Source organism: Chiloscyllium plagiosum, unplaced genomic scaffold (assembly GCF_037043375.1).
Source record: "Chiloscyllium plagiosum isolate Xiang-an unplaced genomic scaffold, Cpla_swu_hap1 HiC_scaffold_37, whole genome shotgun sequence".
In the NCBI taxonomy this organism is placed as follows: Eukaryota; Metazoa; Chordata; class Chondrichthyes; order Orectolobiformes; family Hemiscylliidae; genus Chiloscyllium; species Chiloscyllium plagiosum.
Genome location: NW_028270175.1, coordinates 19,441,561 through 19,458,954, shown reverse-complemented (window position 1 = coordinate 19,458,954; position 17,394 = coordinate 19,441,561). Strand labels below are relative to the sequence as shown.

Below are 17,394 nucleotides of genomic sequence, written 5' to 3'. Positions count from 1 at the left end.
CAGTCCCCGCTGTAATGTCAAGCCCCCGGGTGTGGGGGAACGCTGGTCTGTTCTAATCTCACCTTCTAGTTTTGGTTTGACTCTGATTAACATTGAGCTGTCTGCTTTTTACCGGTTTCTAACCTTGGCTTCCTGGATTTGGTCAGTGTTTTAATTTCCTGTCAAAACACTTGAGAGAATTGCCGTGAAAATTCCCCACCAACACTGGCTGTGTTGTGATCACCCTCCGTTGTGATCAGCCAATCGGTCTTGTTCTCTTTCATTCTCCTCCTACAGATTTGGTTTAAAATCACAGCATTGTAATGGTGCAGCCATTCAGCCCACTGTGTCTGAGCTATTGTTAATGACCCCCCTGTATTCCTAGCTCAATTACACTGAACACTTTCATCATTTCTGGTGGTTTAACCCCTTCCCTCCTTGCCTGAAGGTGCTGCTTCTCCCTAGGGGAGGGGCAGGTCAGGTTAACCTGACTGTGTGCTCTCGCAACGTCCCAGACTGAATATTGAGCCAGGGCATGTGCACCCAAGGAGGGATTTGGTTTCCTTCTCTTTGATCATCTTTCCTCCACGTTGGGTCTATGCACAATTTATTTCTCTTTGCACAGAGATTATGTCATGCAATAAGTGTCGCGTGTTTCTGGTTTTGAAAGCTCAAGGGGATGCGAAGCGAATGTTTTCCTCTGTCTAATCTTCTACCTCCAATGGAATTGTAGGAGGTGGCCAGGAGATTGCAGCAGGACGAGGAGTTGAGGGACCAGAGGAGGCTGGTGCTGGAGGCCGAGGTGTATGCAGCTGGAGATGAGATGCACAGACCGCCAGGTAAAGGACGCTGCTCCAACATGGGGCGGGCACGGTGGCTCAGTGGTTAGCACTGCTGCCACACACAGCGCCAGGGACCCAGGTCCGATTCTAGCCTCAGGTGACTGTCTGTCTGTGTGGAGTTTGCTCGTTCTCCCTGTGTCTGCGTGGGTGTCCTCCAGGTACCTCAGTTTCCTCCCACAATCTAAAGATGTGCAGGCTGGATGAATTGACCTTGCTAAATTGCCCATAGTGTTCAAGGATGTGTAGGCTAGGTGTTGAAAAGTCTGGAAAAGCACAGCAGGCCAGGCAGCATCCAAGGAGCAGGAGAATCGACATTTTGGGCATAAGCCCTTCTTCAGGAGTGAGGCTGGTGTGCCAAGCATCCCCCTCAATCTCTCGACTGGGCTGTGCGCCTCAGTTGCTGGACGGGGCAAGGGCTAGTATTTGAAATGGTGATTACGAGACCCTTTCCCACTCCAATGTTACAATCCAGGAGGAAGCCATTCAGCCCATTGCAGCTGAGCTGACTTTCCCAGAATCCCTTAGTCCCTCAGTCCCATTCTCCTGCCCCTCCCTTAAACCATGTTCAATTTTCTTATTTTATTTAAAAATCACTTAATTTTCAAAAGCTATTAACAATTCTGGTTCCACTATATTTGATGATGCAGTGTTCCCTGTCTCACTTAAAATTCCCTTTGTTATTTTGTGATCTTTAAGATTCTACCATCTACTTACCTATTAGTGTTTCGCAATTACCTTCTAACAATGCATTCAAAATTTGATCAGATCTCCTTCACTGAGGTATTTAGTGTGGATAAGCTCCTAGCTTTCTCAGTGCTGGTTTACTATAAAGGGATATAATTGACCAGATACATGGTTTTAAAACACGATGAATGAGTTTGAAGCTGCAGGTCAGACCACAGTGTTTCCAGACAGTGCTTTACATAGTGGGCACAGTGCTGGCAGTGCCAGTGCTGGTGAGCTGGAGGCAGAGAGACTCGCACAATGGGTGAGACAGGTTCCAGTGTCATTTGACACTGTAACACCTCAACTTACTGAGTGAGGACTGAAAGCCCCCCCCCACAATTCTTGCCCTCCTTGCTCTTCCCACTTTATTTCCCTTTGCCCCACTGGACATTGGCCAGGTTGTGATGCCCCTGGAGTCGACTTGCCAGTGCCAGCTGGTGTGTGAAGATGAGACAGTCAGGTTGGGATAGAGTTATACAGCACAGAAACAGAACCTTCGGCCCAACCAGTCCATGCTGACCATGTTCCCAAACTCAACTAGTCTGACTTGCTTGTGCTTGGCCCATATTCCTCCAAACCTTTCCTGTTCGTAAACGTATCCGAATGTCTTTTAAAAGTTGTAACTGTACCCACATCCATCACTTTCTCTGCCAGTTCATTCCACACACACACCGCTTTCTGTGTAAAAAAAAATCGTTGCCCCTCGTGTCCTTTTTAAATCTTGCTCCTCTCACCTTAAACGTATGCCCCCTAGTTTTGAAACCCTACCCTAGGGAAAAGACCTTTGTCTTTTAGCTTATCTATACCCCTCCTGATTTTATAAACCTCTACAAGGTCACCCTTCAACCTCCCATGCTCCAGTGAAAAAAAGGCCCAGCCTATCCAGGCTATTTTTATATCTCAAACCCTCCAGTCCCAACAACATCTGAGTAAATGTTTTCAGAACCCTCTACAGTTTAATAAGAACCTTCTACAACAGGGTCACCTGAGCTGCAGACAGTATTCCAGAAGAGGCCTCACCAACACCCTGTATAACCTCAACGATTCTCCACGGTCTGAGCAGTGCAGGCGAGTGTGCTAAATGTATTCAAAACCATCCTTGTTTACCCGTGACACCGTTTTCAAAGTGCCTGAACCCCTAGGGGTCTCTGTTTGACAACACATCTCATGGCTCTGCCATTAACTCTAAGTCCTGCCTTTGATTGTTTTACCAAAACATAATCCCTCACATTTATCCAAATGAAACTCCATCTGCCACTCCTCAGCCCATTGACCAAGTTGATTAAGATTTTGTTGTAATCTTAGATAACCTTCTTCGCTGTCCACTATAAGACCGATTTTGGATCTCTGGTCCTGTAGACTCTCTGAGTTGGCTGGTGAAGGAGGAGAGATGATCCACGTTTTTTTTGTGCCGTTTTGTTTCCAGGGAGGAGGTTGTGGCATGGACATGAGCAGAACCCCTTGGAGAGCGAGGTGGCCCAGCTGAATCTCGGTGATTCCTACGAGAGTGACCAGGAGCAGCTACAACGTGATGAAGCTCTGGCCCGCCTCTTACAGGAGGAGGAGGAAGTGAGGATGGTGCAGATGGTAAGTGAGGCTGGGAGACCTGGGCAGTGCCAGGCACACTTGTCTCCCATCATTAAACTGCATTCAGGTATCTGTTTGTTGTCTTGTCACTAAAGTTTCACTCAGACCTCCATCTCTGCTGCCTCCTTCAGCCCCGTAAAGCCTGCCATCCCTGCCCAGCTCTTTCCTGGTTCAGACCGCCTGTGCGTTCCCTGATTGTCATCACATCAACGTCAGTGTCTGTACCTTCAGCTGCCCTGGAATTCTCTTTAAACTTCTCAATCTCTCTCTTTCCTTCTTTTAAGATGTTGTTTATGACGTGCCCTTACAATCCTGCAGTCATGCAGCATGGAAACAGACCCTTCAGCCCAATCAGTCCGTGCCGAACATATTCCCAAACTAAACCAGTCCCACCTGCCTGCTCCTGGCCCACATCCCTCCTAACCTTTCCTAGTCGTGCATCTATCCAAATGTCTTTAAAACATTGTAACTGTATCCACATCCACCACTTCCTCAGGAAGATCATTCCACACATGAACCACCCTCCGTGTAAAAACAAAATTTGACCCTCATCTTTTTTAAACCTCACTGCTCCCATTTTTAAAAAGTGCCCCCTAGTCATGAAATTCCCCATTCGAGGGAAAAGCCAGCTACCATTAATTTTACGAAGCTTTTAATCATCTGTCCTCATTTGTGGCTCGGTGTTTTAACTGCTACTATTCCGGGTGAGGTTCCCTGGAACATTCCCCACATTAAAGATGTTATGTAAATACAAGTTGTTAATGAGGTCCTTCATTATTATCTGTGGCATCTCCACACTAACCTGATCTAATATTGAGCTTTTATTGTGGTTCAGTTTGGAGATAGTTCATGTTATTGCCGGGTGAATTGGGAACTCCGTCAAAAGGAAGTGTCATCCAGTTTGAGTCTGTGATTGGAAACGTGTCTGGCCATAGAACTGGAGTTTAGCGATGAACTAACTGCTGTTTCATTTTCTGTCTCGGAGTGGGGTTAAAGTTTCATTTTAAGATGAACTGGCTAATAGGAAGTGAGATAGTGTGTGCTTGTGGACAGGGTGGATTGAAGAGGACAGGTCTAGATGTTCACTACTCCGCCTCCCCAGTCATGGAATGTGACTTTGCTTTGCTGACTTTTTCCTGTTGCATGCCCCGAAACAAACAAGTATGAGTTCGACACCAAATATTGTGATATTTTTCCTTCTTGCCTTGCTTCTCCTGTAAAGCTGTCCTTACGTTGTGAATAAATCTCTTACAGAGATCGAGGAGCCAGAGAAACCAGGAGGAGGATTTCCGGGCAGCTCAGGTGGCACAGGATGAGGTACCATCCAGGCAATGGGCACCACAAGGGGGGAGCATTGAGGTTTGATCAAGGCTTGTACACCAGATCAGGGAGCCGTCAGTCACAGCTCACTGGTGCTCTCCTGCCATTATTACCCAGTGATTTCAGTCAGTGTATGAAGCTGAGGAGATCAGAGACTGTCAAAACAGGGAGAACTCCCTGGATGGACCAGACACGCTCCCGAGATTCTGTCCACGTAGATAGGTGGAAACTCTGGATAAGTAGTCGGGGTGGGGGGTGGGTGATACCTGGGTCGGTGGGGAAGGGATACGGGTTGTTCTGCTATAACATTACAGTTATGTTCCTCTTCAACCTCGCACTATGGAAAACCCGTTATACCTGTTCAGCGGAAAGTTAATGTTACACAGACAAGGTCAGAGTTCATCAATTGTGTTATAGCCAATTTGCGGCGATGAGACACGCATTATAGAAGAACTACCTGGACCTGTGTTGGTGGGGATTGATGCCTGTGCTTTTGGATGGCCATCCCAAAGCTGAACAATGGGATATCACCCAGACCCTGAATGTCAGGTTAAGTTTTGCTTATGAGCCCCAATATCTGTTGATGTGAAGATGAGAAAGCATTGATTGAAGCAGCTGGGATGAAGGCAGGCTGAGGGAAACCTGGATGATACTCACTAACGGTGTTGGCCTTCACTCAGGTTTGGCTGTCGGCTCTCTGATACCGATGCTCGTGGTTTGTAGGGACCTGAGTGGGTAATCCCTTCTGCTGTTCCCAGGGCAGTATCTGAGGGAGTCCTCGTGCTGTTTTCGACACAAGATATTAAATAGGTCCGGGCCGCAATTGTTAAAAAGAGATCCAATGGCAGTGTTTTGACAAAAAGCAGGCAAGATACCCTCAATATCTAAACCAACATTTAACCTTTAATCAATGTCACATAACATGATCTGGTCATTATCACGTTGCTGTGAGTGGGAGTTTGTTGTGTGTATGCTGGCTGTTGTGTTTCCCACATTACAAAAGCAGTTAGGTTTTAGTTTGAAAGTACTCAGTTGGCTAGAAACCATTTGGAACATCTTCAGATTGTGAAAGGTGTAATATAAAAGAATTTTAAAAAGAAAACTTACATAAATATTTCTTAAATGAATCATCCTGTCCATTTTTCTTGACTTGACAAAAGCTAAAGCCTATCTAAGACCAAGTCTATTTCTGCCAGGAAATAGCCAAATACATTCAAAGACAAGAATTAAAAGCCCACAAACAGTCCAAGCGACTGGAACAGAGGTTGGCGAGGAGAGAGCATTCAGGAGAAAGCAACGAATGCTCAGAGACGCCGAAGAGGCAGGTAAGGAACAGTTCAATCAGGATGTGAAACATTTGTTTTGAGCACAGTTCACCCAGTTTGTTTGACTGAACCATGTGGGTAACTGTATAAAATATCGGTGCAATAGTTGATTCTGATGTAATTATTCAGTTTGGAGTTTTGTACCAATGTTTGTCCATATGGCCAAGTCCCAGTCCCAGAATATAATTACAAAATGAGGCCATTCAGCCCATTGTACCAACTACTGTGCTGTCATCGCAGAGTGATGGAGTTCCCAGCAATGCTACTAGTTACAGACTCGGATTATTAACAAGAGGATCAAAAAGCCTCTATCCATCTCTCTCCTGGGCCATTGTGTCTGACTTCAGCTGTTGTTTTCCCTTTATTTTCCTAAATGGAATTTTCTCCAGTTCCTCACTGGATAGATTAATGGTTATCTGATACCTTGCTCACCCTTCATGTGTTTATCATGAGTTAACAGGAAATTCAACTTGGTTTACCTTGTCCACACTGTTGCTTAAAGCTGCAACTAGTGAATAAATATTCCTCATATCTAACATTGGCTGAACTCAATAATGACTGACATAGAGTCAAGCTAAAGCCACCCAAGGTCTTGTGAAACTCTATGACTGAGTTAGCTGCTGGGTTGGAGGTGGAGGGCAGGGACTGTAGATTGGGCCAGGTTTAATCTCATCTTTCCTTTTTCAGAATCAGCCAGCCTCCGCTCGACAAGAGCGATTAAACTCGGAAGGGTTTCCATCTCCGTGTGGTGAGCAGCCTCCCGAGAGAGGACCGTCTCCCACAGAGCAGCTACAGCGATCAAGGTACCCACTCCCAATGTTGTCACTCATTGGTACCAGGGATGGGGTCAGAGGGTGAGGGCGGGGTGCATGTGTGTGTGTCACTGTCTTGACAGTCTAGCTCTGTCTTCAGCTGAACCTGTCTCCCACCTTTTCAAGGGGGTTTTTCAGGATGTTTGCATGTGTTATCAGGAAAGAGAGGCTACCTCTTGTCGAAGTTATTGTGAAGTAATTAGGGGCACTGATTGCTATGTTACCCAGAGCACTCGATATCTTCCACACATTACCCCACAACACCCTGCAACTCCCTTCCTAAGATCGCTCCAGCCCCATAAAGCACCAAGGCAAATACAGCAACGTATGCTGTGGGTGTGCCTGTGATCTGGGAGTTAAAGCTGGGGCCAGGCATTTTCCACTGCGCTGGTGGACAGGGGTCCCTTTAACTCTCGTTGTTGAATGAAACAAGAAACCAAACTCAATCTTTCCACCCCGAAAGTTAAATGAGAAACCTGCCCACCCAAACATAGATTGTGTCAGGGACTGTCCTCAAGAGTCAAATTTTCCATGTGTTTGCAGACTAAGTCATTGCTGTGGTGGATGTCAAAGTGACCTTTCTTCTGTGTGTTTTACGGTTTTTTTTTCATGTGTTTCTTTGCTGAAGGCACCTATTCCCCAGAAACATAGCAGAGGAGCTGGATCCTACCTTTAAATCCAAACATCTGGAGCACACCTCTGACCGGTTTCCTGCAGTTCCACCAGGTAGCGCATTCATGTTCACCATCATGGGCAGTGACTTGACTTATCACCCACCCCCCACCCCCTGAGCCTGTCAACGAGATTGTAGCCAATAGTTCTCCCCGATGTATCCGTTATACTCTGTACAATGGTGCTGTCTCCCTGTTGGCTGGTAATGTGTTACTCTCCCTCCTGCAGCCTTGCCTCAGCCCTGTGCTGTACCACCAGACGGTTTCTATGACTACCTGGACAAATCCTCCAAGCCAGCGTATGCTTCACCAACCAGGCGGCAGGAAGAGAAACTGGTGAGGCAGAAATCGAAGGAGAAAAAGGAAGGTTGCAAGCAGCAATAAGGATGGCAGGGCTGTGGACCGGCCTGAAAGTGCTAGCCCAGTCCAGGAAGCCTCTGTCTACACACACGCACACATTTACTTCTCATTATTGTAGACTTCAGGTTTCCACTTGAGACGCCAGTAATATATTGCCCTAGTGTTCCACCCCATTGTAGCTGGGGCCCCTGCATTGCAAGGCTGCAGCTATGATTTGAGTCTGGTCCAGAGTAGAAGGCAGCTGGATTATCTACCCAGTTCTGAATTTGGTGAAAGCCCACCCTTTCCTACAGTTTGCTGCCACTGCAGTGATTGGAAGGAGTGGGAGTGGGAGGGATGAGGAGGGATCACCAGCTTCAGGTCCTGGGTTGAATGACCAACTGACTCTAAGATTATTTCACTGTTGAAACTGATAGGTTGGAATTGAAGATCTTCTCTTCCCTCCCCCTTTTCTGGACGTCCCAAGACTTGGCCAAAGAGCAGTGACCAATCAGGCACCGAGTAAGTGACTAGGTTGTGTGACTGCCTGTCACATCTGTTTCTCACTTGTTATTCTTTAAATTCTGTCATGCCGTGTGTGAGAGATGTCAGTGCCTGGGAATGACATCTCCCACCTCCAGTTCCAAAGTGACCTCACTCCAGTTACACAGTGATGCTTCTTTACTCTGACCCTAACTAAAACCTTTGGTCACTGTTTAGTACTCCATCCTGAGACTGTGCCAAAATCAGTGATCTTACTGGTTGTGATCTGTAACTCCACTCATCAATCTACAGTCACTGTGGCGAAATCAGTCATAGCACATTGTAATCTAATGACACCAGCCAGATGTGAGAACATGGAGTTACATCCTGAACATTTCTGTAGTTTTAGCTTTAAACATTTTCAATTATTTAATGGATAGAATTGAAAGAATTTCATTTTCAATCATTGCTTGGGATTATTTGTAGAGCAACATTGATGTAGCTGCTTCCCCGTGTAGAGAGAGCTTTACTCTGTATCTAACCCCATGCTGTATGTGCACTGGGAGTGTTTGACGGGGATAGTGTAGAGGGAGTTTTACTCTGTATCTAACCCCATGCTGTGCAGCTTTTTGTGCAGGGAGAGATACCAAGAGCGGGACTTTCTGGCCTTCTGTGAACAGCCTGTAATTTCAGGCTTTTGATTAATTACAGGCCTAAGTACAACTTCCTTTTTTCGAAAAATGGGTTTAATTTTGTAACTGGGCCATTTTGTGTTGGGCTTTGAGAAAATCGCACCTCCAGAAATGTAATGCTAATCATAACTGCTGCCAAAAAAGATTCTGTTTATTGAAGCGTAACTGATATAAAAAAAATTACAGGAAGGTTCCTCAGATTAGAATGTCTTGCTGCTTGTGGTGGAAGAGGCAGTTTCACACTGTGTTGGCCTTTCCGGACCCAGGGAAGGTGGGCAGTGATTTGCCTGGCTGCTGGCTATCACTGCAGCGAGGGTCTGATACAGAGTTACCGCAGGCATTGTCTCCAGCTGACTCAAGGCCCACCCTCCACCTATCATGGAGGGAGGGGGGAAAGGGCACTTGGAGGTTGAGATACATGACAAGACAGCAAACCCCTTGAATCTGTCTGCTTTTAAACTTTCTCCCTGCTCCTTGCTGTCTCAGACTTGAGTAACAACTAAGGCCACCGTTTCCTGATCCGCCTGTCTCCTGCTGTTTCCCTGCTGCGTGTCACTGTGCAATACTCCTGTCAGTTGATGCAAAAGATTTCAAACAAGACCCAATCCAGACCCCAGGGCTGTTATCAACTGTGTCATTTTCAGGAAATGCTTTTTATTAACATAACAGAAAATGTGCTAACCAGTCAACAGCTTCAGAGTTCTGACCCTGACATTCAGCAATCCTAGCTTGGACAATTGATGTCTCTCTGAGCAACGCCCACTTCAAGTCCTGGTGCCCCTGATCTTTCTCTCTCCTGCACTCTCCCTCCCCCTCTCTCACACACATGCGCACGTGTGCACACATTTTCTCTCACACACACACACACTCTCACACCGACATTCACTTATTTGCACACTGTCTCTCACACGCTCTCTCACACTCGAACTCTCTCACCCTCTCTCTCAAACCACCACAGTCTGGCAGAACTTCCAAGTTGACGTGTTTCTTTCTTTGGCTGCTGTGTGGAGCCAAGTGCCCTGGTGGAGAAGGATCCAGAGGATGTAACAACTGGAAGCTGCTGGCAAAGAGTGGGGGAGATGGGTGGGTGGAGGGGGGAATGTTGTTTAGGATAGTTGGTGCCAGTGACTGTGTAAAAACACAGGGGAAAGTTTCTGGGGAAAGTTTGGTGCTTGTTTTAACTCTGAAGAAATAATACTCATATGTCTTTGTTTTCATAAAGTTAATTTTCTTTTTAGACTCAAACTGGGGATAAATTGGAAATCCCCCAATCTGAGGTCTGGCTACGTTAGTCACTTCAATCAGAAATTTTCCTCAGTCTCTGCAGAGATTTGGAACCCATTGAATTGTCTTCCTTTGGTACTTTTAAATCTCATCCTTCCTCTCTGCCCTCTGCAATTTGAAAAAGGACAAGGATGACAAGATTTTGTGAAGCTCTATTTCTATCTCTGTCTCTCGCTCTCCCTCCCCCTGTCTCTGTCTCATCCTATTCAGCCAGTTGTATGGTAACTCAATGGCAAGGTCCAAATCAGTATGACTCTCCCTTTTTGAAATCTGAATGGGGAGTGAATGATCAAGTAAGTGATCATTCTGGGATTGGGACCAGTGACCTCCCACCCTGTAGGGGGCAGGAGTATCCACCTAGTGATCTTCAACCCTGCTCAGGAGAGAATAGGGGCAGCAACCTTACCCTTGTCCTCCTGGGGGAAAACGTAAGTCTTCCAATGGTTTCAGAATGACCAAAAGAAACACCACTGAGGGTGAGGGTCAAATCCATAATTTTCACTTGGGAAATCAATGTGTTGTCCAGTATGGCTGTGGCCAATAAATAGTTAATACCTACTGATCACAGCAAATGCTGTGTGCCACTGGTAACTGTTCTGGGTCAGACGGGTGTTCCTCAACTGTGTGCTTTGGCAATGAGTTCTTATGTTAATCATTCCAGCTACAGTCACCAGCTGTGGTATGCTTTCTGGGGGATTCCCTGGTCTTGTGACTGTCACATGATGGGTAATCCATTGAACCAACACATTTCCTAACTCATCATCTGATATCATTTGCTGGTTTCTATCCCGCAATCCTGATGCACACCATGGACTTTACCCAACCCCTGGTTTCAGGTTCCAGTTCTGGAAAGGTGGCTTAACTATCAGTTGATCAGAGACTGAGAGACAGAGATAAGGAAATTAAAGATAAATCCTGCCCAATTCTCAGCATCCTGACCAGTTAACTACAAGGGTGAAACTGTACTGATCCAATTACCTTCAAATAACAAAATATTTTTCTTGTTGGCTTCACTGTAGAGGTAGGGAGCAAGAAAACTAACTTTGTCAAAATGATCCATTGAAAGATTTATTAATGGTTCCTCCCCACCCCCACAAAAAACAAATTGTTATCCTGTCATGAGGATTCCATGTGTGTCAACTTGCCCACTCTTCCTTTTCGTGAGGCGATTATTTAATTTTTTGATAGCTTTGGATCAGATGGTAACTGATTTGCCTAAGTCTGAATCAGCAGTTTTGTATTTCTTTGACTGTGTATATGTTACTCTGTCCAGAAAAATAAAGTACTATTCATCAAGGCTTAGACTCTGCACTCTTTGAGTTTCAGAACTGATGTATAAACCCTGCCTTTGCATGAGTTAAAATCTGGTCTCTCTTTGCCGAACCAGTGAACATGTAGTAAAAAGTACAGTAATCTGACTCCAAAACAGAAACCAGGGAGTAGAGGTTAAAGGTAATTACTTAGACTGGCAACTGGTGGAACTGGATTTCTACAAAGGTCAGTATTTATGCCAGTGTTATCCATCATTTGCTTGAATGATTTAGAAGTTGGAATCTGGATGTGTAATTTCAAAATTTCCTGTTGGGTTTGTAGTCAGTACAGAGATTAGAAAGCGGAGAGACATTCAGACTTGCTGAACTGATATGTAATTGTCGAAGAATATCAAGTATAAATGTGTGAGATAATACAGTTGTTGTTTTGGTCAGAAGAATAAGAAGGAAGCCCAGCAATTGGAAATATTAAAAAAAAACAGGTTGTTTGAAACAAATCATTGAGGCCATATCCCTATAGCAATAATTTAGTTTTAAAGACATCATTGGGTTTTCAGAGGGAAAGACTTGTAAAGCAGAGAAGTTATGTTAAACCTGCATTGATCACACAAGCTTTGAGCTGCACTTCATAAACAGGATATCGAGTTTCTGAAAAAGCTGCAAAGGAGATTTCTTAAAATGATACCAGAGCCAACAGGTTATACTTGGAGGGACAGGTTGAATAAACAGGGACTCTTCTGTAGAAAACTGACTTGAGGGGTGACCTAATGAGCTTACCCTGTTAGGAGTTTTTTACAGGCCTCCTAATAGTCCTAGAAACGTAGAATAAAGGATTGCGAGGATGATTCAAGAGAAGAGTGAAAGTAATAGGGTGGTTGTTATGGGGGACTTTAACTTTCCTGATATTGATTGGGAAAGCTATAGCTCAAGTTCGTTAGATGGGTCAGTGTTTGTCCAATGTGTGCAGGAGGGTTTCCTGACACAATATGTAGATAGGCCAACAAGAGGTGAGGCCATACTGGATTTGGTTCTGGGTAATGAACCAGGTCAGGTGTTAGAATTAGAGGTAGGTGAGCACTTTGGGGACAGTGACCACAATTCGCTGACTTTTACTCTAGTGATAGAGAGGGATAAGTGTGCACTACAGGACAAGAGTTATAGCTGGGGGCAGGGAAATTATGATGCGGTGAGGCATGACTTAGGATGTGTGGCTTGGAAAAGTAAGCTTCAAGGCAAGGGCGTAATTGATATGTGGAGCTTGTTCAAGGAGCAACTATTGAGTGTCCTTGATAAGTATGTACCCATCAGGCAGGGAGGAAAGGGTCGTGTGAGGGAGCCGTGGTTTAATAAGGAATTGGAATCCCTTGTTAAATGGAAGAGGGCGGCCTATGTAAAGATGAGGCGTGAAGGTTCAATTGGGGCGATTGAGAGTTATAAGGTAGCCAGGAAGGACCTGAAGAGAGAGCTGAGAGCAGTAAGGAGGGGACATGAAAGATCCTTAGTTGGTAGGATTAGGGAAAACGAAGCCCTGATGAAGGGCTTTTGCCCGAAACGTCGATTTTGCCTGTCCTCAGATGCTGCCTGAATTGCTGTGCTCTTCCAGCACCACTAATCCAGGATTAGGGAAAACCCTAAGGCTTTCTATAGGTATGTCAGGAATAAAAGAATGACTAGGGTAGGAATAGGTCCAGTCAAGGATAGTAGTGGGAAGTTGCGTGTGGAGGCTGAAGAGATTGGGGAGACAGTGAATGAATACTTTTCATCAGTATTCAATCAGGAACAGGACATTGTTGTCAATGTGAATACTGAGTCACAATTAAGTAGAATGGATGGCTTTGAGGTATGCAGAGAAGAGGTGTTGGAAATTCTGAAAAGGGTGAAAATAGATAAGTCCCCTGGGCCTGATGGCATTTATCCTAGGATTCTCTGGGAAGCAAGGGAGGAGATTGCAGAGCCATTGGCCTTGATTTTTATGTCCTCGTTGTCTACAGGAGTAGTGCCAGAAGATTGGAGGCTAGCAAATGTGGTTCCCTTGTTCAAGAAGGGGAGTAGGGATAACCCTAGTAACTATAGGCCGGTGAGTCTCACTTCTGTTGTGGGCAAAATCTTAGAGAGAATTGTAAGGGATAGGATTTATGAACATCTGGATAGGAATAATGTGATCAAGGATAGTCAGCATGGTTTTGTGAAGGGCAGGTCGTGCCTCACAAACCTTATTGAATTATTTGAGAAGGTGACTAAGGAGGTGGACGAGGGGAAAGCGGTAGATGTGGTGTATTTGGATTTTAGTAAGGCGTTTGATAAGGTTCCCCATGGTGGACTACTGCAGAAAATACGGAGGTATGGCATTGAGGGTGAGTTGGAGGTTTGGATTAGGAGTTGGCTGGCTGGAAGAAGACAGAGGGTAGTAGTTGATGGCAAAGGTTCATCTTGGAGTGCCGTCACTAGCGGTGTTCTGCAAGGATCTGTTTTGGGACCATTGCTGTTTGTCATTTTTATAAATGACCTGGAAGAGGGGTTAGAAGGTTGGGTGAGCAAGTTTGCGGATGATACGAAAGTCGGAGGAGTTGTAGACAGTGAGGAAGGATGTGGCAGGTTACAGCGGGATATAGATAAGCTGCAGAACTGGGCAGAAAGGTGGCAAATGGAGTTCAATGTAGCTAAGTGTGAGGTGATTCACTTTGGTAAGAGTAACAAAAAGATGGGGTACTGGGCTAATGGTCAGATACTTGGTAGTGTGGATGAGCAGAGGGATCTTGGTGTCCATGTACACAGATCTTTGAAAGTTGCCACCCAGGTAAATAGTGCGGTGAAGAAGGCATATGGCGTACTGGCTTTTATTGGTAGAGGAATTGAGTTCCGGAGTACTGAGGTCATGTTGCAGTTGTATAAGACTCTGGTGCGGCCGCATCTGGAGTATTGTGTGCAGTTTTGGTCGCCATACCATAGGAAGGATGTGGAGGCACTGGAACGGGTGCAGAGGAGGTTTACCAGGATATTGCCTGGTATGGTAGAAAGATCGTATGAGGAAAGGCTGAGGCACTTGGGGTTGTTTTCATTGGAGAAAAGAAGGTTTAGGGGTGACTTGATAGAGGTGTACAAGATGATTAGGGGTTTAGATAGGGTCGACAGTGAGAATCTTTTTCCACGTATGGAGTCAGCTATTACAAGGGGGCATAACTTTAAATTAAGGGGGGGTAGGTATAGGACAGGTGTTACTTTACTCAGCGAGTCATGAGTTCATGGAATGCCCTGCCAGTAGCAGTGGTGGACTCTCCCTCATTATGGGCATTTAAGTGGGCATTGGATAGGCATATGGAGGATAGTGGGCTAGTGTAGGTTAGGTGGGCTTGGATCGGCGCAACATCGAGGGCTGAAGTGCCTGTACTGCGCTGTATTCTTCTATGTTCTAATAAGGTCTTCAAGATTAAGAGTAAATTTAGCCAGAGAGATGATGTTTCCACTTACAGTTGAGACCAGGTTAAGGATCATAAATGTAAAATGATAATGAAGACATCTAAAAGAATGTCAGGAGAAGCTTCTTTACCCAGAGAGTAATTAAAATGTGGAACCTGCCATCATGAGGAGTGGTTAAGGGGATCAGAACAGATGTGTTTAAAAGCAAGCTGGGGAATAATTAAGAGAAAATACGTTGAGGTGTGGGAAAAAAAGCTAGGGGGAGCATTTGTGATGCACAAACAACGACAGGAACATTCGAATGGAGTTTTCTCTCTCTCTCTCTCTCTCTCTTCAGCAAATATTTTCTAATAGTTTTGCATTTTTAAAGTATTTATTAATCACCACACACTGTCCTGGCCCAAACATACACCAAATCACAGGAGCAGAGTTAGATACTTATATTTCACAATATATTCAGTGACTTTGTTTAAAGTGACAGTAAAAAGATAGCAACATAAACAGTGGTTATGCACTGCTGTACACTGGGTCCGAGATGGTGACTGAAAGTAGCTTTATTCATTAAATATTTAAAAAGAATCTGTACAGATCAGCAACAAGAGCTTTGCCCACTGAATTCCAATGAAATTCCTTATAAAAACCAAGCCTTTTGTTTGATTCATAGACCCAAATTTGCAGACTGCTTTAAAGTTTGACAAGAGATTCAATGAAGTTCTGTTCCTGATAAGTGACTATCAACTATTTACTAATAAACAATTTTACAATATTTTCTGGTTACATTTAGGAATCAAGTGTAACATTATTTGATGCATCCAACACATTCGCCTGTGAAGCACAGATGATGGTTTTTTGAATAGCTTCTGGATCTTACTTGCTCTTCCTGCCTCAAACTCTGAGAACAGATCATCTGTCCTTCATCCTATCTTTGGTCATTAATATTCTAGCTCAGGATAGGTTGCATTTGTACTATTTTTTCCTATCCATTTCCAGTTTCCCACTTATTATCCACTCTTCCTTATCAAAGCTATCATGTGACTGTGTCTCTGGCTTTCATGTATTTTGATTCACACTCCAGCTCCAAGCCTATCACTCCATCTGCACTTTTGCTGTTTGTTTTACTTTTTGCCCCTTGTAGACCTCTGTCTTCTATTGTCACACCCCTTTTCACTCTCATGTACTTTGCCTCCTCTAATCCTTACCCCAATGAATCAGTCCTCCTTGCATCTCTGTCACCTCCAGCCCAGGCTTAACTCCCTGTTGAATGAGTCTACAGCATCTCCCATGGTATCCTCCAGAGGGCTCATCAATGCAATTAGCACCAGCCCATTAGGGGCAGTAACACCAATTGTCCAATCCCACTTTCATGAACCTTCCTGACCATTGCGTCAAATGGGGGCTGATCACTTACCCCTCCATTGCTAACCCTGTGCATGTTGTCAGGGGATTTGCTTGTGCCATCCCTCCAAGATCTCCCCCTAGAATGTCCATTGACTTCAAAAGCAGGCCCTTGCCAACCATGAATTTACTGTGGCTGATTGCATCAATATTGTGACCCCTGGCCTGATTTGGGCTTGATGACCCCTTTCTCCTCAGTGGTGCCTCTCCACTCACTGAGACCTTCCTCCACTTGCTGCTCAAGCCAATTGCAGTGAGTGTGTGGAGCTCCTCACCTGATCACACTTTAGCTTGTTCACACCATTTCTTTCAAAGGTCACATTTTATTCCATCCTCCTCTCACCTCTAAAATCTCTTCCAGCCACACAATTCTCTATGATGTAGAGTCAGCGATGTACAGCATGGAAACTGACCCTTGGGTCCAGCTTGTTCATGCCAACCAGATATCCTAACCTAATCTAGTCCCATTTGCCAGCATTTGGCCCATATCCCTCCAAACCCTCCCTATTCATATACCAAACCAAATGCCTTTTAAATGTTGTAATTGTACCAGCCGCCTTCACTTCCTCTGGCATCTCATTCCATTCCATCCTCTGTGTGAACAAGTTGCCCCTTAGGTCCCTTTTATATCTTACCCCTACCACACTAAACCTATGCCCTCTAGTTCTGGACTCACCCACCCCAGGAAAAAGACTTTGTCTATTTATCCTATCCATGCTCCTCATGATTTTATAAACCCCTATAAGGTCACCCCTCAGCCTCTGATCCTCCAGAGAAAATAGTTCCCCTCAGTTCAGCCTCTTGCCTATAGCCCAAATCCTCCAATACTGGTAACATCATCATAAATCTTTTCTGAACCCTTTCAAGTTTCACAACATCCTTCTGATAGGAAGGAGACATGACCTCCCAACTCATCTATTCAATGCTCTGACCAATAAAGGAAAGCATGCCAAATGCCTTCTTCACTATCCTATCTACTGCAACTCTACATTCAAGGAGTTATGAACCTGCACTCCAAGGTCTCTTTGTTCACCAACATTCCTCAGGACCTTACCATTAAGTGTATAAGCCCTGCACTGATTTGCTTGTCTAAAATGCGCAGCTCACATATATTGAAATTAATCTCCATCTGCCACTCCAGCCCATTGACCCAAGTGATTAAGATCCTGTTGTAATCTGGGGTAACCTTCTTCACTGTCCACTACACCTCCAATTTTAATGTCATCTGCAAACTATACCTCCTATGCTCAC

The 17,394-nt window shown here is 44.9% G+C and overlaps 1 protein-coding gene across 5 annotated transcripts in view; it reads left to right on the top strand.

Moving 5' to 3' along the window:
* Positions 1 to 11,357, top strand: part of LOC122540356 (coiled-coil domain-containing protein 50-like) — a 48,205-nt gene extending 36,848 nt beyond the window's left edge. For all 5 annotated transcript variants that reach the window (XM_087980428.1, XM_087980424.1, XM_043675958.2 and 2 more), the window contains exons 6-12: positions 713 to 818; positions 2,974 to 3,134; positions 4,389 to 4,451; positions 5,651 to 5,779; positions 6,467 to 6,582; positions 7,220 to 7,317; positions 7,492 to 11,357. In XM_087980428.1, coding sequence (XP_087836554.1) covers positions 713 to 818; positions 2,974 to 3,134; positions 4,389 to 4,451; positions 5,651 to 5,779; positions 6,467 to 6,582; positions 7,220 to 7,317; positions 7,492 to 7,646 — 828 coding nt within the window. In that variant the 3' untranslated portion in view covers positions 7,647 to 11,357. The remainder of the gene's footprint in view (positions 1 to 712; positions 819 to 2,973; positions 3,135 to 4,388; positions 4,452 to 5,650; positions 5,780 to 6,466; positions 6,583 to 7,219; positions 7,318 to 7,491) is intronic.
* Positions 11,358 to 17,394: the final 6,037 nt, after the last annotated feature.